The sequence below is a fragment of the Mus musculus genome, chromosome 2 (genome assembly GCF_000001635.26).
Source record: "Mus musculus strain C57BL/6J chromosome 2, GRCm38.p6 C57BL/6J".
Lineage (NCBI taxonomy): Eukaryota > Metazoa > Chordata > Mammalia > Rodentia > Muridae > Mus > Mus musculus.
In genome coordinates this window covers 28757156-28778663 of record NC_000068.7, presented here as the reverse complement: position 1 = coordinate 28778663, position 21508 = coordinate 28757156, and the positions used below count along the sequence as shown (strand labels likewise).

At 48.5% G+C, this 21508-nt stretch overlaps 1 protein-coding gene across 9 annotated transcripts in view; it reads right to left on the bottom strand.

Annotated features, from left to right (window-relative positions):
• Window positions 1–21508, bottom strand: part of Ak8 (adenylate kinase 8) — a 114891-nt gene that overhangs the window by 34502 nt on the left and 58881 nt on the right. For all 9 annotated transcript variants that reach the window (XM_006498287.4, XM_006498288.4, XM_006498292.1 and 6 more), the window contains one exon: window positions 18581–18722. In XM_006498287.4, the coding sequence (XP_006498350.1) occupies window positions 18581–18722 (142 nt within the window). The remainder of the gene's footprint in view (window positions 1–18580; window positions 18723–21508) is intronic.

Here is a 21508-nt window from a genome sequence, read left to right as displayed (position 1 = left end):
TACTGTTGAGGTTACAGGCATGAGATATCACAGTCACACACCTGTCTCACCGCAGCAAGCCTCTGTCCCATGTCACAAAGGCCTTCCCTGGCCACCTTCCAGCCAACAGGTTCCCTTTCTCTCCCTTCTCTTGTCCTCTCTCCCTTATTCTTCATAGAATCTGGTATGTCACATGCATGTGGACTGTGACATACCTTCCTCACTCCAGCCCGAAGGGAAGACACATGATGGCAAAGCGTACCAGGTTTCCTTTCCCTTTGTGTCCTGGGAACTCAAGTGGGATTTGCAGAGCAAGCATGCCATGGGCATGACCACTGACCTGTCACACCAAGAACAATGTGTGTAGTTCTGCACTCACGTGGAGCCTGGAGAGACCAGAGTTTCAAGTGTTTCTGTAGGAGGCAGTGTTTGAGCTAGGCCTTTAGGAACGGCAGGATTTGTATGAAACCCTACAGGGATCAGAAAGGAGAACTGGAAGTAGGTGGGTGAGCAGAGACATGAGAACAGGAAAAAAAAATGGGAGTGGGGGTGGGGTGGGAAGGAGCAGGCTGGGGCTTCCCTCCTGCCTGGAATGTCTTTGGCATGTGGCCCTGTCTCTGTTTCTGGAATACCCTCCCCAAAGGCAGTGGCCTAGGACAAAAGCAGAGGTGTCACATTGAAGACCCAGTGAAAGCTGTGCCTGACAGGCAGCCTGGGGCGGCGGCTCTGGCCCAATGTGAGTGAGGGACGACTGGAATCTCTACAGGGACTGCAGTGCCTGGAGTTTCACAGTCTCATAGAAAGCAAAGGTGCATTTTATTTGTGGGAGACTCCCTTAAAAGTTTTTGATGTGAAATGGTTTAGCTGATATTTAGGCAGGACGGCTCCACACAGCCCACCGCGTGCTGCCTCAGCTGGCAGGGGCCTCGGCTTTCCCGCTGGAGGCTGGGTTCAGCAGATCAGCACTTTATTTAATACCTCTGAGGAAGCTGGAAATTGAAGTCCACATTGATGTCTCCTGAGCCTCCTCTGAGTAAAGAAAAACAAACACTATTCCCCACGTCGGCCGATATTGCCAGGTGCGTGCCCGTCTCCAGGAAATGAATTTAAGTTAACGGTTGAGCGTCGTGTCTGTCTCAAATGGGGGCATCTCTATCATGGCGCCACTCAAATGCCAACTACCCTGGGCTCCGTTCTGCTAAAGGTCACCTGTCAGTCTCCACCTGAGGCAGGAGATTGCTTTGATCTGACTTCTGCCCTAGAGAAGGCCTGTTTATCTTCCCAGATGTCTTACAGCTATCTTGGGCCAACCTGGTTCTTGCTGGATGCAAGGCACTGGACCTCTAATAAGAGCCTGGAATCGATGGAGGGAGGGGATTGAGCCGGCTTTGCCAGAGAAGAGGCAGGGCCTTGAAGCTGGACAGAGGGGTAATTCCTGGCCCTGAGGCTTAGCAGTTTCTGGCACGACATCCATTTTTCTCTCCCAATGGCACATGTACTTGGAGAATTGTACCAACCATTCTCCTCTCTACCACAGAACACCTGGCTAGAAGTAACGTAAGGAAGAGTGCTTCAGTTCACTGTCTGAGGATACAGCCCATTCTGGAGAGGAAGCCATGGAGGCAGGATCACATGACAGCTAGTCACACAGGCATCCACAGCCAGGGAGCAGAGAGCAATGAACACTGGTGTTCAGCTCGCTTTCCTGTTTACAGTCCATCTGGGTTGCTTGCCCACGAGATGGTGCTGTGGGCTTCTAGGTAAAGCTTCCCCAGGAAACTGTCTGACATTCTGGATCTAATCAAGATGATTAACCATGACAGCATGCTAGGAATAAGGGACAGCAAAGGACCTCTCCTAGGCCTCTTGGGGGTACAAAAGAGTGGGGTCTATGCTCTAGGTAGGTCTGGATGCCCCTGGGCTACATTCAGAAAAGCTGGCCAACAGCACTGAACTTCAATATATACCTCTGACTTCCACCCTGTTCTTATTTGACTTCCAGGGATTAAACTCATGGCGTCAGGTTTGGCAACAAGTGCTTTTCCCACTGAAGCACATCACTGGCCCAGGGCTTAGCTCACAAAATCATGGTTAAGAAAACTGTGCGCTAATCCCTGCTCTTCGGGGTCTCTTAAGCCAGTCTACAGGGACTCTTCCTTAAGACTACCTGATTTCTTGAAGGCTAGCTCTCCTAGGCTCTCCAGCTGTTTACCATGCTGAGACACCACACGGCACTCTTCCCAAGTCCCAACTTCCACATCAGGCCCACAGAGCTATAACTGTGGCCACCTTGGCCTGTCTTGACTCACAGATTTTAACACTCTGCAAAAATCCTCGTGGCTGTAGGTAAAGGCCAAAGGTAGCAGACATTTCTGAAATCCTTGCTTCCAAAGTAATTGCTCTGCTCTTGTGCTCTCTGAGATAGACAACGGACCTAGTAACAGACTGTCATCAAGTTTTAACCCAGGAAAAAGCAGTGCATCCTCCTCCATTTGCGCAGGGCCCTCTTCCCCAGAATTTTTTCTTACACAAACATTGGAAATAAATGGTAAAAAGCCAACAGTCTCTTGGCAGGTGACTAATGGGAGCATTCTCATTGTCTGCTCTGTTTCTGATTTACTGAAAGATTAAAATGCTACAACCCCAGGGACCGTGGGCTCATGGCCCCTCACTGCCAAGGCTGTGTATACCTAAGTCTTCAGCCCCAGACTCAACTCCCAAGGCAGCCTGCCCTCTGACCTCAGACCTCTCAGAGCTCAGGCACTTCAGAGCCTTGTTTCAGGCTAGCCCTGTCCCCCAACACCTCCAGAAGTGGCTTACCAGTGGGGCACTTAGCTTTGCTACAGTGAAGTCTGTTTCCTGCCGACGGCTGAGAGTCACTTTTAGGTCAGTCACAGTGCTATCTCCAAGTACAGCAGGCATGGCACCTTTGTAGCTGGGCCAGCGGCCCTAGAAGACCGTGTCTCAGCCTTGTAAGGTCTATGCTAGAGACAGTGCACAAGAGACAGCCCAGAACCCACATGGTGCCACATAGAGGCACAGGAAGGTCACGAGCTGCAGGATACAGAGAGGGGTTGGATTCCTGAGTGAGCTTTAATGTCACATGGTCAAGGACCAGCACCAGCATAAGCTGTCCTACAGAGGCCCAGGCATACCACATTACACAGGGGCATAAGCTGTCCTAAGCCACAGCCCTTACCAGAGCCCTGCATGCATCAGAAGCCTGGAACCTAGAAGTGAACTGAATTAGCCAGTGTACAGGAAGCCTAGAGTGAACTCTGATATCTGTGGCTAGGTGTGACCTCTACCTGGCAGCTCACTCTCACTCACTGTAAGTGACAGAGCTTGGGCTTCCATTTATCTGCCTGTCACTGTGTCATATCTACCACTCAGACATGTCCAACTTCTTACATTGCAACATGGCAGGCAATTTCATCTACAGATCACATTTTAGAATCAAGTCATGGGGCCGGAGAGGTGTCTCAGTGCTTAAGAGTGCTGTCTGCTCTTCCAGAGGGCCTGAGTTCAATCCCCATCAGCCACATGGTGGCTCACAGCCATCTGTAATGAAATCTGATGCCCTCTTCTGGTGTGTAGGTGTACATGCAAATAGGGCACTCATATACATGAAATAAATAAGTCATTAAGAAATAAAAATAAAAAGAATCAAGTCACACACGCACACATCCATCCCACAGGCAAGGGAGGTGCACACGCACACATCCATCCCACAGGCAAGGGAGGTTTTGTGGCAGGCTGAATGCACAGCTGACTTGGCCTTGGTCTCGTGTCTCATGGGCCACAGGTTGGACACACCTGGACCCTAAAGGACCTTTACTCTTATGTGCCTGCAGGCATGGAAGATGGGGATACACATTTTTTTTACAGATGGACACCAGTATCTGTGTGATCTCAGAGGCTCCCATGCTATGAGTGCGCCTGATTTCTGTCTCAAAGGGGACACTTGACTCTTTGCACCCTTAACCCCAGGGGATTAGCTGAAACAGCAGTCACTTCCTCCAAAGTCAATGTGTGTGTGTGTGTGTGTGTGTGTGTGTGTGTGTGTGTGTGTTGTCTCCTTGAGACAGGGTCTCACTCTACAGTCCAGGCTGGCCTTTAATTCATGGACCCTGCCTCAGCGTCTCAAGTACTAGAATTCCAATCATGAAGCCAAAGCAGGAAAGCTCAGGCCTGCAAGACTGAAGGCAGCAACTGGCTCTATGCTGTGGTTTGCAGCTCACAGGTCCTCAAGAAAGGAACCCTACCTAGTCAGAGACATCCCGGTCTGGTTGATGATAAGTATTCCAGCCCATGTCTGGCAGACTCTGTGACGACAGCAGCAAGCCAGGGTCACCCGGGTTCTATTAGCTCAATTAATGAGGAGTAAGATAAGGCTAACACCCTGCTGGTCGGGCAGCTCAGGCGTAGAGCTGCAGTAATGGAGTTATTAACCTCTGCCAGCTGCGGAGCTCTGCTGCGGAGTCCAACTCCATTTCTTCATGCAGGCCTTCATTAATGGGCTGTTTATTATCCCTAATCCACATAAGGATGAGCTGCGGAGATGTGAGAGCTTCCTGGAAGGACCAAGTGATAATGAGGAGAGAGAGAGAGAGAGAGAGAGAGAGAGAGAGAGAGAGAGAGAGAGAGAGAGAGAGAGAGAGCAAGCACATGTGCTTCGCACAAGCAATTCTACTTTGCATTTTAATTTTTCTTTGCTCTTACTACTGCCCTCTTAAGGATGATAGCATCCTTACTTTGGCCCTGTCCTTATCCAAGGGCTTCAGTCTGTTGTTCTCTAAAGGCACGTGGCGCAGGGAATGAACAGTAACAAGCCTTGAGATAAAACCAAGAGAGCCAGGACTATGAACCACCTGCCAATTCAGTTCTAGATTTCACATTACAGCAAAATATTCCAGGATTTAAATGTTTGCAGAATTAGCTGGGTGTGGAATTCATACCTGTGCTGCCAACACTTGGGAGGCTGAGGCAGGAGGATCAGAAGTTCAAGGTCATCTTGGCTACTGTCATAGGGAGTTTGAGCCTAGCCAAGCCTTGAGGAGCCCTGCTTAATTAGTAAATAATAATAATAAAGGCAATGAGCTGTTCGTGCTGGTGTCGCCTCACGGGCAGTCATCTTTGGCATGAAATGATTCAGTCATTTCCACTTCTCCAGAGCTGGGACTAGACAGTGCATGGTGACTGTCATTGAACAATGTGCTTACACTCAATATTGACAAATATTCCCAAATTGGGGAGGGTGTGTGCAAGTTACTCTATGACAGAACTCAAGCTGCATCATTCATGTCTGAGTGAGCCTGTCCAGTGGGAGCCAGCTCATTTCAGTCTACTGCAACTACAGAATTTATATCAATTATCCCTTACACACACACACACAACATACACGCACATATACACACATTCATACACACACACACACACTATATATATATATATATATATATATATGTATATATATATATATATTCACTCTCTCTCTCTCACACACACACATACACATAATATACACATACACATAAATACACACACTCTCAAACACTCATGTACATACATGCACACACATGCACATACACACACACATACACTTAGACACACATACACTCAGACACACATACTCAGACATACATACACATTCATACACAAATACATATACACATATGTCCACAGACACACATACTCACACAAACACATACACACAGAGACACAGACACACATGGACACACACCCTCATGTTCCCTCCATTCTCTAGAGCAGGCTGCCATGAAGTTGAGAGTAGTGATTGCTGAAGGAAACTGAGGATAACTGTGATCACAGTGATGAACACTAATCCCACCATGGGGATTGGTGACAGTTCCAGAGCTGGGTCTAAGGGTGTTCTCTGCACAAAATCCTTTCCACGTGGATGATATGAAAGTGGAAGGGCCCTGTCGGGGCAATGAAGGGGACTGACAGGAGCTGGGACAGGTGAGAAAGTGGAGGATAGCAAAGCGAGGCACGTAGACCAACGCATATTGTATACTTCATGAAAATGGCCTTAGTTAGTCCAGTATAATATAAAGTCAATGGTTAAGAACACAGGCTGCTCTCCCAGAGGACCTAGGTTCAATCCCAGCACCTACACAGCAGCTCCAATTGTCTTTAACTCCAGTTCCAGAAGATGCCATGGTCTCATCTGGCCTCTGTAGGCACATGTAGTGTACAAACATATATACAAAAGTCCATACATATAAAATACATTTTTAAATTTTACTGAGACAGGGTCTTACTATGTAAACTAGGCTGGCCTTGAACTCATAGTGACCCACCTGCCTCTGCCTCTCAGTGCTGGAATTAAGACATGGGCCACCAGGATGAGGGCAACGTAAAGAAAGCTTGGCTGTACGGAAGGGCTGGCTCTTAGACATCTGCCTTTGAGGTGTAGCCTCAGCCCCATGCACACAGGGTTGGTTTGCTGGCCTCTCTCTCCATAGCAGCTGATCTCTAGGAGACAACAGCTATGGGAAGTGTCGCTCTAGCAGAAAACATCAGCAACCAGCACCAACAGGATGCTGACAGCTACAGCACCAACAGGATGCTGACAGCTACAAGGAGAGAGCCCTTGGCCTTGGCAGAGACAAGCCAACCTCTGGATGCAAGACACACACAACTTAGAAAACATAAAAACTATGAATTCAGACCCCACCACTCCTCAAAGGTACCTAAATGGTAGTTTCCAGTTTGGTACAGTCTAAGTTACAGATGGGGAACGTTCTAGAGTGTTCCTGGTGGTCCTAAAACTAATCCAATAGAATAGAGAGACCCTGGAGAAGACAGCTGTAATAAACACCCTTGCTAGCAGTCTGCTAAATGGCATAGCCATCAAGGTCCCCTCTGTCACCTCTGCAGGATCCATGATTGTGGCTGAGACCATGGGGGTGGGTGGGTTAAGGTCTCAAGGAAAAGTAGGGGTTCAGATACCCAGCTGTCTGAGATGCCACAAACTTCCGGGTCTCCTTCAGAGCCTATTCCCACCCCCTGCATAGTGAACATGGATCTTAAAGAAAACACATGGCTGCAGACTTGCAGCAGGAAATGAATTATTTCACAGCAAGCCAAGGGCAGCCTTCTGTGTGCAGCCTTGGAAGCGGCTCTCTTTGTCTCTCCCCTATTATTATTACGTTTTAACAAACTTTATAGCCCATTTTATTTGTTCTCAAATAACTTTTTCTCCTTCCTCTCGACACATCAATTGCTGGGCTTCCTTCACCGTGAGGTGGTAGTACAGAGATTGATACGGCTCGGCGGAATGTAATTTACTATTATGGGCTGTGGGTTTATGAGGTGGGAGCCTGACAAAGCATTACATTTGAACATACTGCACTTATTGGCTCGAAAAGGAGATTTATATTTGGAGAGGAGACAATAACTTTGTTTTCTGATAAGCCAAAGAGGTCTATTTTTGAGTCTGGCACGCAGACAAGCTTGCCCTTCTCCAATAACTCTATTTACTAGTGTGAATATATTTTAATAATAAAATTGATATATATGTAAATTTATTTTATTCTAATTTCATTGAATCCTCCTGGAAAAAAAAAAGAGGAGGGTGGGTGGCTGGTGGGCCTTCAGAGATTGTTTTTGTATCTGAGTTATAGGTTTCTGTATTGTATCCCTAGACTGGCTTCATGGCTATAATTCTGCCAGGATTTCCTCCTAGTGTCAAGCCAGCAGCACCATACCGGAGTGTTTTATGACTGACATCACACCCAGACCAGAGTTACAGTTCCGGTGTTTGTCCTCACGCCAGCCGGACTTATTTGAGGACATTTCTCTTTCCTGGATGAATCTGGGGGTGGGGGAAGGGAACGGTTCATGGTTGAAATCCCTTTCTGAGTTAATCACCAGAATGTTCAGCCTCTCAAAGCTGAGAGGCTGTCAAGGAAAGAGGTTTTGGGAGGAGGGCAGAGGACAGAGGGAGGAGGGAGAGCACAGAGAACGGTGTACCAGGGAACAGGAGCGGATCGTACCACAGACAAACATCTTAGTACACTTCCTGTCTGTCTTATGTCCTAGGAGCAAATAAAGTAGATTAGAATTGTGTACACAGTCCTTAGAGAGGAATTTTTTAAAAACTCCATAGTGAATGGAGATGTATCCAAGCCTGCCTGAAATCAAATTGCTTCTCAGATATTCTTTCTGTGTGCTCCAGAGCCCAGGGCACCCTCTCCTTGTCAGTCCTTCTGTACCGGGTGAGTGTCCCAAGTCCAGACATAAAAGTAATTTGCTTTATACACTAACACTTGGTTCCCTTCCTGAGCTGTTGGTGACATCTGTGTACGCCCCTCCCTTAAAGGACTATTCAGTAGTCACACACCCTGCCCCCAACGCCCCCCTGGGGACGGATGGACTGCTGCTGTCTCTGCGCCCTCTTGCTTAGTCCCAGGGGCTTTTGACCAAACTTGGCTTGGCACCCGCTAGCCTCCTGGAGACTCACACCAAGATTTCTAAAGCTTTTGTCACTCATGACTCCTTTTCCTGAGAAATGTTCACACAGCCCTGCGACCCTTCGTATATAGGTCCAGAATAAAGTAGACATGCAAGCCAAACACTTACTGATAATCAACCATAAAGGAATTGATTTTAAAACAATTCTTTAGTAAAAATGTATTTTATCTTTAATTAAAGAGGGAAAGAAATTTGCATAAATGAGAATTAAATCTTGGCAGAATATTTTATACTACAGGACCCAGAATGGATGGATATTTTGATTTTATAAAAGTCAGTGCCGAGAACGCTGCCTCACATCAACAAAATGGCAGAAGTGTATTTAGGGTCATTTTGGAGGTTGTTGGAAATTCTTTTTCCTCACCAGGAAAGTGACACTTTTCTTTCTTTTCTTCTTTTCTTTTCTTTTCTTTTCTTTTCTTTTCTTTTCTTTTCTTTTCTTTTCTTTTCTCTTTTCTTTTCTCTCTCTCTCTCTCTCTCTCTCTCTCTCTCTCTCTCTCTCTCTCTCTCTCTCTCTCTCTCTCTCTTTCTTTCTTTCTTTCTTTTTTTATCCCAGAATGCAAAGTAGCAGGGTTTCCTGTACCATTTTTAATACCTACTAGGTTTTGGCTGACCCTCTGCACTCCTGAATGTCCTGCCTCTGGTCCCTCAAAGGTGTTCTGTTACCCACACTGTCTTTTCCATCTTCTTATGGTCTCATGAATTCCCTGCCACCTACTTCTGCCACTCCCATATAAAATGAATATTCATAAAAACAGGAGCTAAGGTGAGCAGAGGAGAGTGAGTACCTGGTATGCTTTGCCTTTCTGAGCCTGAATCACCTTACCTCATCATATAGTTTCTGGAGGATGGAGAGAAATTCAGTAGTTAACACTCTTATAATGAACCCAAGTTCAGTTCCCAGCACCCACACGTGGCAGCTCGCAGCCTGCAACCCCAGTGCGTGGGGGATCTGTTCTCTGTGAACACCTTCGCTCACATACATATACCCACACAGACACAGAATTAAAAATACAATATTTAAAAACTGTATTTTCACTTCCATCCCTTTTTTCGTAAATTGTATAATTTCACTTCCCTTTAAAGCTGATAAAATTCCACTGTGTATAATACTTGTGATGGCTGTTCTTAGTTGTCAACTTGACTACATCTAAAACTAACTAAAACCCAAAAATGGAAAGCGCATGTGAGTGATTTTTGATTAATCTGAAATGGGAAGATCTATTCCTAATCTGGATCTATGTGGTAGGAAGACGTGCCTTTAATCCAGTTCTCCCAAGCTGGGAAAACCCACCTCAAATCTGGGCCACTTCCTCTACTGGACACAGAAGGAGGAAGCTTTTTGCTCCTTGCTTGCTTGCCCTCGCCTTGCTAGCGAGTCCTGCTTCTTCAGGATTCTGGGTTACACTGAAGAGCAACTGAGATACCCAGCCCCGTGGACTGAGCAGCTACTGGATCCTTGCACTGTCTGTTCACAGCCAGCATTGGTGGAGTAGCTGGACCACAGCGTGTAAATCATTCTAATGAATCCCCTTTCTGTGTATACAAAGAGATTTATTCTATAAGTTCTGTTACTCTAGAGGACTGCCTAATACAGTACTAAGTTCACATTATGAGTCTATCTGTAGATAGACATCTAGGCTAGCTCCAACCTCTAGCTATTTTTAATAGAGCCGCAATGAACAAGGATGAGCGAGTGTCTCTGGGGCAGGATATGGAGTCTCAGGACTCATCAATGATATAGCTAGGTCACAGAGTAACTCTAATTTTAGCTTTCTGTAAACCTCCACACTGCCAATTCACACTTCCACCAATGGCGACTGAGGCTCTTCTTCCCCACACCCTAACATTTCCCATTTGTTTGTCTGATGACAGTCACTGGGCAGAGTGAGACTGACCACTTGAGAATTACATTTCCCGATCTCAAGCCAACATATTTTGAGTGACCTGGTCTGTTTGTTTGTTTCTTTTTTTTCTTTTTCCCAATAGGATTTCTCTATGTAGCCCTGGCTGTCCTGGAACTCATTCTGTAGATCTGGCTGACCTCGAACTCAGAGATCTGTCTGCCTCTGCCTCCTGAGTGCTGGGATTAAAGGCGTGCACCACCACTGCCCAGCTCTGTGTGATTAGTTACAAGTGGCTGTGAGCTACCGGGTGCTGGGAACTGAGCCATGTGCTTTGTGAGAGCAGCAGAGCCATCGCCAGCCTTATTGAATGATGTTTTCTTCCTAAAGACAGCTTCTTATGGCCCAAGCTGGCTAATAACTCACTATCTAGCTGAGGATGACTTCAAACTTCTAATCCTCCTGCCTCTGCTTCCCAGTACTGCATAACATGTGTGTTCCACCATACCCAGTTTTTATACCACTCTGGGGTTTGAACCTAGCACCTGGTGCTTGGTAGGCAAGCGCTGTATCCACTGAGCTACACCCCCAGCCCTGATTTAACAATTTAAAAATGAACTTAAGTAAAAAAACAAAACAAAACAAAAACAAACATCAAGTTTTAAATCCAAATGTTCTAACACAAATACAATAATCTACTTCTCACATGCTGAAGATCGATAGTAGGGATGCATCTACCAGCGTCTACCGTTTCCTGTAATTAAGCCACTGCTTCCACAGAGCAGGAAGCTATTGGTGCCACTCAAACCCTGCAGTTTATAGCACCAGCACAGCCTCAGATCTGCACCTCAGAGGTTTTAGGCAGTGCTCTTTGGCGTTGTTTGGCATAATAGAGTACACAAAGCAAAGAGCACATGTGTGCTCAGAACCAAAGCTGCATGAGTTCACATCTTGTGGCCTGGGCGAGCACTGTCAGAGGTACCCTGGGCTCAGAATGTGTTTCATTATGGATTCATGTTCTGTTTGTGTGTTCAGAAGCCTTTATTGTGGCCCCACTTTTCATAAGCTACACATTTAGTCACATGATGCCAGTCATGTGACCTAATCCCCAGAGTCCACAGAGGACAAAGGGATGTGTGATGAAGTGCATTAGGGACCTTGGCTCCTGGGGTGAGCCTGTCTAATCATGTGGTTCCTTGGATCTATTTGGGGATCTATGGGTGTGGAGAGGTCAGGTGCTGGCCTGGATGAAGGTGGAGTTATGAGCCAAAGAGGGCGGCTGCTCTTCTCTCAGCCTCTGAAGGAGAAGGCGGCCCAACTGAGTCTGTCAGACCTACCACACAGCTCCCACTGCTGAGAGGCACACATGGGCCTCTCCAAAGACAGATGATTTACCAAATACATCTACCTTGGATGTAGGAACTTCTCAGAGAGGGAAGGAAAGGGGTAACAGCTAGTAAAAAAACAAAAAGACAACTAATACACTTTAGATGGAAAATCGCTCCTCAAGACATGAGGAGGGCCTGTTAGATAAAACCTTATCTATTGTGCTCAGAGCAATTTACAGAGGACGGACAGGCTCCATGGGAGTAATTTACAGAGGACGGACAGGCTCCATGGGAGTAAGAAGTCAAAGGTGGGGAGGCTTTTTAAAAAGATGAGAAGAAAGCCAAGAGTTAAGAGAAAAGGCCCACGGGGAAACCAGAAGCCTTGAGAATTGAGGAAGCAGCCATGATGAGGAGCAAACCCAGCAGAGGAGAAGAAAGGAAGAGAGAAGAAAGGGCCAGGGGAAGGAAGAGGTGAAGCCAAGAGAAGAAAGGGACAGGGGCAGGAAGAGGTGAAGACAAGAGAAGAAAGGGACAGAGGCAGGAAGAGGTGAAGCCAAGAGAAGAAAGGGACAGGGGCAGGAAGAGGTAAAGCCAAGAGAAGAAAGGGACAGGGGCAGGAAGAGGTGAAGCCAAGAGAAGAAAGGGACAGGGGCAGGAAGAGGTGAAGCCAAGCACCCGGCGGGCGGGCGGGCGGGCAGGCGGGCGGCAGGCAGGTGTCACAACCAGGGAGAATCCACTCACACCAGCGTGGGATGCATTCCTAGCACCTCTGGTCTGAGGGGAAGGCTGCTGAGGGAGCAAGGAAGGAGCAAAAGGGAAGGGGGAGAGAGAGAGAAGGTGGAAAAGGAGAGAGGAAGAGGGACAAGGAAGGTGGAAGATGGGAGGGAAGGTGGGGAGTGGGAAGAAGGAATGGTACCCTAACATCCTCAGGGCCTTGACCCCACATGACGTCACGGGCAGAAATGATCCAGGGTGCTGCTGAATGTGCAGGGTGTGTGTGGGACCCTGAACTCTGCCCGACGATGCTGACGAAGGACACAAAGAGACATGCTTAAGGATGCAAAACTTGGTGCTCACCTGCCCTACTGAAAATTACTCCATATAATCCATTGAAACCAAAGATGGATCAGAATTAATATATAGGGAGGCCGTGGCTGGAGGCCTGTAGATGACGGCAGGACCTGGGACAGAACACTGTAAAAGCTGACAGCAAACTGCTTTAGTTACTAGTGTCTCGGCCTCTTGCGCCTTGAAGATGAAACAGGCACGGTAGCTCAACACTCCTTGTGACTAACGCTTACACAGAGCCAAGCTGCAGACTGGCCCTTGCTCTGTGTGTCTCCTTTGCTAGAGACACTGTCCTAAAGCTCCAGTTACCCTTGGACTCCAGGAACAGCAAAGCTTCCTGGGGCTGACCAGGCCCCACGAAGAGAACAACTGTCTGCAAGCGGCTGCACCCAGGGGTGGGTCATCCCTAAGAACCACTGTGGGACCTGAGCTGACAGTGACAGGCACATGTCCCCCAAGGCTGCTTAACTCTTGTGCCCCTGCTCCTCCTCTGTTCAACCCAAAGCTCCTATCAGCATCCTGAGATGAACGTGAGGTGGCTGGACCTCCCCCCTCTACTGTTATTTCACCTCCTTTCTCTGTCTCCCACCATTATCCCTGTGTCTTACTGGATACCGGGAGGAAAGCTGGACTGTTTATCAACGTGACACAAGCTACAGTCACTTGGGAGAAGGGAATCTCAACTGAGGAAACGTTTCCCACAGATTTGTCAGTGGCTGTGTCTATGTGATGTTCTTTTGCTTGTTGAGCGATGCGGGAGGGCTCAGCCCACTGTGGGTGGTGCATCCCCTGAGCAGGTCGTCCTGGGTTCTATAAGAAAGCAGGCTGAGTAAGCCAGTAAGCAGCCCCCATCCTCGGTCCTGCTTAAGTCCCTGCCTCTACTCCCTCAGTCATGAATGATCAACCATGACCAGGGCATGGAAGCAAAACACTCTCCTCCCTAAGACCTATTGGTCCTGAGTTTATCACAGTGAAGAGAGCAGAGGACAGGGGTCGAGCCTCGCCTGCTGGGGCTTCTGCCCTAAAGCTCTGGGTATAATAATTTAACTCGGGGGAAACAGAAAGTAAGGAGAGAAAGAGTGAACGAACAGACGAACGAACAAGCAAAGAGCTAAGTCCTCCAGTTAAGTCAGCCCCCTTTCCCGGATAACTATTTACAGTACTTTGACCAGAACACAGCATGTTGGTTCCACACAGCTATGGAGACTGGCAGGCTGCGGCTGTGGTTCAGTTGCTAGGATGTTTGCCTAGCGTTGTATGAAGCCCTGGTTCAATCCCAGCACCACACAAACCAGGGCTTTTTATATATTCAGGCTGTACATATGCAATCCCAGCTCTTCGGAGGTAGAGACAGGAGGATCAGAATTCCAGGTCACTCCCAGCTACACAGGGAGGTCAAGGGCAGCCCAGGACCCATGAGGCCCTGCATCACACAAACGGAAGCCTGGAAGTGCACTAGTGCACTCCTTATTTCCATACACCAGTGTGCTCTGTTGTGGTTTGAACTGGAGTTGTCTGCAGGATCCTGTGTTGGTCCCTCGAATCCCCAAACGGGTGGCACTGTTTTGGGAAGTTCTGCAAACTCTAGAAGATGGGGCCTAGTCAGGAAAATGGACTCTTGGGTTGTGCCTCTGAAGATTATACTCGGTCCCCAGGCCACAGGCAGAAAAGACACTCCCAACACATGCTCCCACCCCCTCAAGTCCCGTCCAGGACCACGGTGCTCAGCAGCCATGTCCTGACCAAACAATGAGAAGTGCCTCACACAATAAATAATACACACAGCACCAGAGCACACAGGCAAAACCACACAAAACCATAAAAGCCAGCCGAAAGGCTCTGCGGCCAGCTCTGGCAGTGTACAGCTGCAACCCTGGAGACAACCAGGAGAGAGTGACTTAAACAACAGGGGTGAGAAGGTGGCTTAGAGATGGAGGGGGGATTGACCCCAACCCTAAAAGCAAACCAACAGGGAAAAAAAATGTGATATTAAGGAGCAGTTGACAGTCACTTGGTCCTTAAAGGATGAGACCATTGACAAGTACGGACATCAGTAAGAATGAGGTGAGGGTACAGACCTGAACACTTCCTGCCTAGACCGTATACTTAATGACCCGACATCGTGACATGTTAAAGGGCTAGTGAGATGGCTCAGATAAAGGCACCGGCCTGATGGCCCACGGGTCCCTGGGATCTACATGGCTGAAGGTCAGAAGCAGCATCGCTGACTTCCCACATGTGCCCAGACCTGTGTCAGTTCCTCTTGCTACCCTAACAACTTTGAGTGCTTGGAAACACTGAGGTAGCCTCTGCAGGTCAGGATCTGTGCAGGTCTGGGGTGGTGGCTCTGCCCTGGTGCTCACTGATGGCTGTAGAATCCCTTTCAGAATTGTCAGGGGTCCCCAGCAGTGATGTGCCTGGTCCTCCTTTGTCCTGCCTCTCTGTAACTTCTATTCACACGGCTTTGAGGGCTTATCTGATAATTTTGGACTCATCTGGGCTCTGTGTGTGTGTGTGTGTGTGTGTGTGTGTGTGTGTGTGTGTTTGTGTGTTAAGTCTTGTCTAAAGTATAGCTGGCATTTTTTTTTCTATTCTGTCATTGTCTGTTGTTAGCTTTGCTGTAAGGAAACTTTTCGTGGGGGTGGGGCGTGGAGACATGGTCTCACTATGTTACCTTAGTTGGTCTGGGCCAGGAACTCACTATGTAGACCAGGCTAGCTTCCAACTCACACATATACAACTATTTCTGCCTCCTGTGTGCAGGGAATAAAGATGTTTACCACCATGCCCAGCCCGTGTAGAAGTTTTTAATACCATGTAGGGAAAAAGGGACCCTAATTCACTGCTGGAGGGGCTGTTATGTGTGAAGCCATTATGGAAACCGGTACAGAGGTTTCTCAAAAAATCACAGATATATCTCCCATGTGACCCAAATACACCGCTGCTAGGTGTATACCCACAGCACTGTGTATCCGACCACAGAATGCGTGAGCATCCATGTCTATCTTGCCATATCCACATGACAATGAGACCAGCTAGATGTCTACCAGCTGAGTGTGCAAAAGGAAATGAGATAATGAAGTTCTCAGGAAATGGATGAACGTTCTCGTGAAGTCAGTGACACAGACTCAGAGGGATAAATCCACATTCTCACCCAGATTCAGAGTCCATGCTCACGCGCATGCATACATGGATGTGGGACCGTACATGACAGGACAGTGAGAAGGGGGCTGTGGAGGGAACGACAAATGAGGCAGGGGGTGGGGCCAGGGTCCTGCAGAGTGCTGATCAGCCAAGGCAATTCCCATGGCAGAGGGAGCCGTCCCTCTGCCACGTAAAACAAATCCATGCCCCCTGGTACAACACTGGGAGAGGAGAGGCCAGAGAATCAACCAAAAAATAGTTTTGTTGCAAAAATCATAATAAAATGTAATAGTTTGCATGCTGATTAATGAAAAGGTTAAGGGGACGGACTGTGATCCCGCACTTCGCCTCGCCACGTTACTTCCTCTACCTGGTGCCGAGCCCATGGGACTCCTACACACTGCTCAGAGGAGGCAAAACACAGTCAAAGATAGGGGTCCCAGCCCATGTTTCTCTGGCACCCAGATGCCACGGGGAACCACAAAGAGTTGAGGAAAGGGGACTCCCATCCTCCTGTGCACCCAGACACATGTCACTGGGAACCATGAGGAGAGTGTGGGGCCCACAGGCCTGCGATGAGCTCCCCGGCAGGAGACAAGAGTCTGGCTTAGCTTAGGCAGAGTGCCAGGAGCATAGAGAGGCCTTCCATGGGAGCCTCGAGTGTGGCTCTGGATGGTGGGGGCCTCCCCTTAGGCAGTCCTTGATGAAGGAGGCAGTTCCTGCTGTTTATTCATGGCAGATGACAATGCATACGGCTCACTCAGGGTGGACTAGAGGTTGTATACCTTTTCCAGGAAGGGATGCCCGCAAAGGGAAGCTCATTGGCTAAACCCTTGGACAGACCATCTAGATATCTCCTTAGCATGGAGAACTCTGGGCTCTATGCTATGTGACCAGTTGTCATGGTCCTCTTAGTGGGGTGTCATGGTCACGTGCGCCATAACAGAAACCTGGTGGGAACTGATTTAAATGCCTACTGTTCTCAATTATGAGATTTACCAAGGTTTTTAAAATCTATTCCACCATACCGGTTCTTCTGACCCGTGGCATGGTTCCACTTGCCCCACAGGGGACAACACTAAGACTGGCAAGGAAGAGAGGTCCATCACCTCCACCTGGGAACCTCGAGAGCCACAGATGCAAACATTTATATAGAAAGTTCTAGAAGGAAGCTAGAAAACAAATTAAAAAGCCAGAAACAATGTCTTCTCTGTTCTCTTAAAACAAACAAACAAACAAACAAAGGTGGAAAGGTTAAAATGCATGAAAACAGCTCATCCTGATATCTCCACAGCACAGAACAGATAGCAAGCATCTCTTCTAGAAAAGGGCTCAGAATTCAGAGCGTGCATCCTAGAAGAGCGTAGGCCATGTCTCCAGTGGGCTAGGGTCCTGCAGAGCGCTGATCAGCCAAGGCAATTCCCATGGCAGAGGGAGCCGTCCCTCTGCCACGTAAAACAAATCCATGCCCCCTGGTACAATACAGGGCAGTAGGAGAGGATCACGCGCTACATGGTGTTGAAATATGTCACAAACGAAACCCTGGCAACCTGAGTATGCGCCCCAGAACCCATAAAAGTGGAAAGAGAACCAGCATCACACGCATGCACGCACGCGAGGCTCAATGGCGTGGTCATGTTGGGAAACAGACGTGGCAATCAGAAAGCACGGAGGTGGATCGAAGACCGTCAAGCACTGTTACCTCTCAAACCCAGGACAAATGGCTGAGGTGCCTATTTAACATATCAAGGTGAGCTTGGCTGCCAGGTTCTCCCAGCATCCCTCAATCCCTACCTGTTACACAGGGTATGGCTGGCATCCTCTGACCCTTTACCATAAACTTCTCCAGCACAGGGTCTGGGCTGCCCTTCCCGCAGCTGCCCTTCCATATACAACTCAACAACTTTTGTTACCTGGACTTTTGGGCCTCCTGGATGCTGAACCTGGTTCCCCTCTGTCCCTTCTCCCTTCCTCCTCCCCCTCCCCTTCTCTAAACGCTGCCTGGTATAAATCTCTAAATCAGCTTTTGCTAATCTGAGTACACCTTTACAAGGTTAAATTTTTATCATCATATAAAAATCCATACCAATCCAAAATATTCTGGAGACGAGTTGTTGCTTCCTTAGTCTAAAAAGAGATGCAATGATAACCTGAGGGACCGGCAAGTTTTATAACTGTTGCCTTATGCCCCCATGGTCATCTTTAGATGGTGAAGTCACATGGCATGCACCTTTAACCTCAGTAAAAATGGCTGCCAGACCTGTGGTTGCTTCCATCTTGATGAGGTCATCAGCTGAGATGGAGGCAAGTCACATGGTTGCTGTTTAAAATCTGCTTTGAATTGGCTCATTTCACTGGTGGAGAAATAACTTTATCAGTAGCAAACTGAAATTACTTATGTATAGGTTTTTTTCATTTTGAGCTTTAAACCGAGTTTTGTTAGATTTTACTGATTCTTTATCAACACTCACAAAGTTCAGGTCATGCACGCGGATGAATGGAGCCAGAGCACACATTAAATAAAATTCAAACCCACACCTGCAAGCAAGGAGGAAAGCCAAGCAGGATTTGAACCTTGACCTGTCAGTGTTCACAGGGCAAAGGGAGTTGGACGCAGGAGATGGGGTGACACAGTCTGCTACCGTGCACCAGAAACAATGGCACCCGTCACCTGAGCCTCCATGTGATGGGGCTGGGGCTCTGCGGGAGGCAGCTCACCTGTTGGGATTGTAGCCCATGGAGTTCAGCATCCGGGCCTGGTCCAGGTCTCTTGGGAAGCCGTGCAGCACCCACCCTTTCTGGATGCAATCTTGTTGCTCCATTCGATCAGCCAGAACTTTGGTGATGATACTGTCTGGAACTGCAGAGGGAGACAGATAAGAGAGCATCCTGTAGCATTCTGACCTTCCTGGGCCACACACTGGGCTACTGCAAGGGCAGCTTTAGGGAGAGCCCCCTTGGAACCTCTGTGGTCCAACAACAAGAGTTCACCTTTCAGACCTTAAGACACCATCCTCCATCTTGGTCTGTAACGGCAGCTAAAGCAAGATCCCATGAACTGAGAAACACAGCGGGGAGGAGAGTTTGGCTCTTAGATCTGGAAGCTAAGAGGCAAAGCTTAGGGCAAACTGCTGTCTGAAGAGGGCGCTTTCTAGCTGAGAGGCTCCCTGCTGGTTCTTGAATAATGGACACTCTGTGGGATGTTGATAGAGTATTTTAGCACAGGCTTAAGTCTGAGGATCAAGACAAACAGAGATGTTCAGAAGAAAGACCACTGAGAGTATGCCTTTGGGCTTCTCAGAGATCCTGCTGCAAAGACAGACAGACCCAAGTGTGGTGGGCGAGGCCTCCTGAGTAGAGGGATCTCTTATTTACTATTTACCTATAATTCATTGTGTGTATGGGTGTTTTGTCTGCGTTGTCTTTGGTGCACCACATGCATGTCTGGTTCCCTCAGAGGTCAGAAGAGGGTGTGCTGAGTTACAGATGATTGTGAGTCAAGTGTGGAAGCTGGGAACCAAACCTGGATCCTGTGCAAGAGCAGCCGATGTCTTCAGCCACTGACATCTTTCCAGCCCTGAGTCTCTTTATCAAGGGATGCACATGGAGGTCAGAAAAGAATTATATGGAGTCATGTCTCTCCTAGTACCTGGGTGTGGGTCCTGGGGTTGAAGTCAGCTTGTCAAGCTTCCTTGACGTGGCACACACTTTTAGCTACATCCTCATGATGTAATTAGCCCTTGAGGTCTTATCTCCTCCCACCACCATCTTAGTCAGCATATAAATTTGGAGGGGGGGGCCCACAGGATTGGGGCCATGGCAAATGCTTCTCATGGGAGCACTCCAGGCCCTGTGTTTTAATTTCCACCCAATAGTATTGAGGTTCTGTCCCACTGGCCTCAGTGGATTAGAGTTCACCAGCAACCCCTCTGGGCTCACGAAGAGCTTCCCGTTTTCTCTGTGTGAACCTGATCTCTCTCCAGAATCACTGCTCCACTTAAACCTGGAGACTGAAACAAGTCCCCAGCACAGGGAGAAATGAGAAGCCTGTTTACATTGCTGCAAGTGACATTTTCCTGAAACTCATACCTCTCTTCCTAGACTCATTAAATGTTCCATGTTGCTAATGTTCTGCGTCCTGGCAATTTGCAAGGCATCGCCTGCGCTTTGCACTCATTTCCCCAGAAATACTCGGTAAATATTACTGCTGTTTGCCATGGATGTGGGCCCCGAGCGGGGGGATGCTTGGCTGTTTCTCCAGAAGCTTCTGCAAGGTTCCCCTTTCACCAAACATCCGTGGTCCAGCAAATGGCCCTAGAGGACACCCTGAAGCCTCGCAAGGCCCCACAGGCTGACAGTGAACCAGAGGCCTTCACTGCCATGACCATTTGCTGGGTGCTGCCCTGCCTCAACCCACCAACTGCACTCCAAGGGCTGTGCATCTCCCTCGATTAGGGGCTTTCCAGCCAGTACAGTGGCGCACACCTTTATTCCCTGCACATGGGAGGCAGAGGCAGATGGATCTCAGTGGGTTCAAGACCATCCTATGAAGGGAGACTCTGTCTCAAACAAAAGCCCCTGGCTATCCATTCCGAGCTTTAATAGGGTAGCAGCTTGCCCTGCCATGATCTCTCTCAAGGCTCAATAGGAATCCACTTAAAGGTTTGGCTTTCTGTTTGGTTTTGGTTTGTGTTTTTAGTTCATAATTCCAGGTCGCAAACCATTATACCAGGGAAGTCAAGGCAGGAACTTGAAGTAGCTGGTCACAGCGCAACCACAAGGGGCGGGGGGAGGTTGTCACGGTGTGCACACTTGTGTGAGTGCATGGATGTCACCACGAATGTGGGTCTTGGTCTTCTACTTTGACAGGACTTTTTTCTTCACTGCTTGTACTGTTCCCATGATCTCAGCACACTGGCGACTATCCCCAAAGAATTCCTGCCCTCTCCCCTCCCCCCCCCCCCCCCGCTCCTTCCTGAGTCAGGGTCTCACTATGTAACTAACAAACATCGATGAGCTTCCTTCTCGCCTTCCTGCCTCTGCCCTCTAAGTGCCAGGAATACCAGAGTCCATCATCATAGCTGGTTTACGTTGTGCCGGGGATTGGCTCCACGTCCTCATATATGCTTCATGTAGGCACACCCTACGCATGTCCCTAGTCTCGTGTGCTATCTCTCTAAAAGAGGAAGCTTCTATCGGCAGGAGGTTCCACTGGCCACTGTGAACTTGTTCCATGGGACAGATTCTCCCAGAAGGCTGTCCTTAGGTCCCTCAGGTGGCCCCCACATGAGGGGCAGCCCCACACCTGGGTGACTCCTGACTTCTTGTTTAACCAGCTTGGGAAGTTCTGCCAGGAGGCTGGCGTGATGGGGGTTTACCCAGACCTGCCCATCTTGGATTATTCTGGCCAGGTCTAGCATCCCTGTACAACACAGAGCATTGAAAAATTTAGAGTTTCCGAGGAGCTACAGAGCCAAGGTGTGCGGCCATCCTTTCCCATGGGAGTCTTAGTGTAGTGCACTTGGGGTCTCCTCTGGGGCATGGGCTGTGCTGTCTCAGGTGGCCTGAGATGAAGGGAGCCAGGAAGACTGCTGGCAGAGAACAAGAGGCAGACCCTTCAGGACACTGCCTCTGGGCCACTGCCCT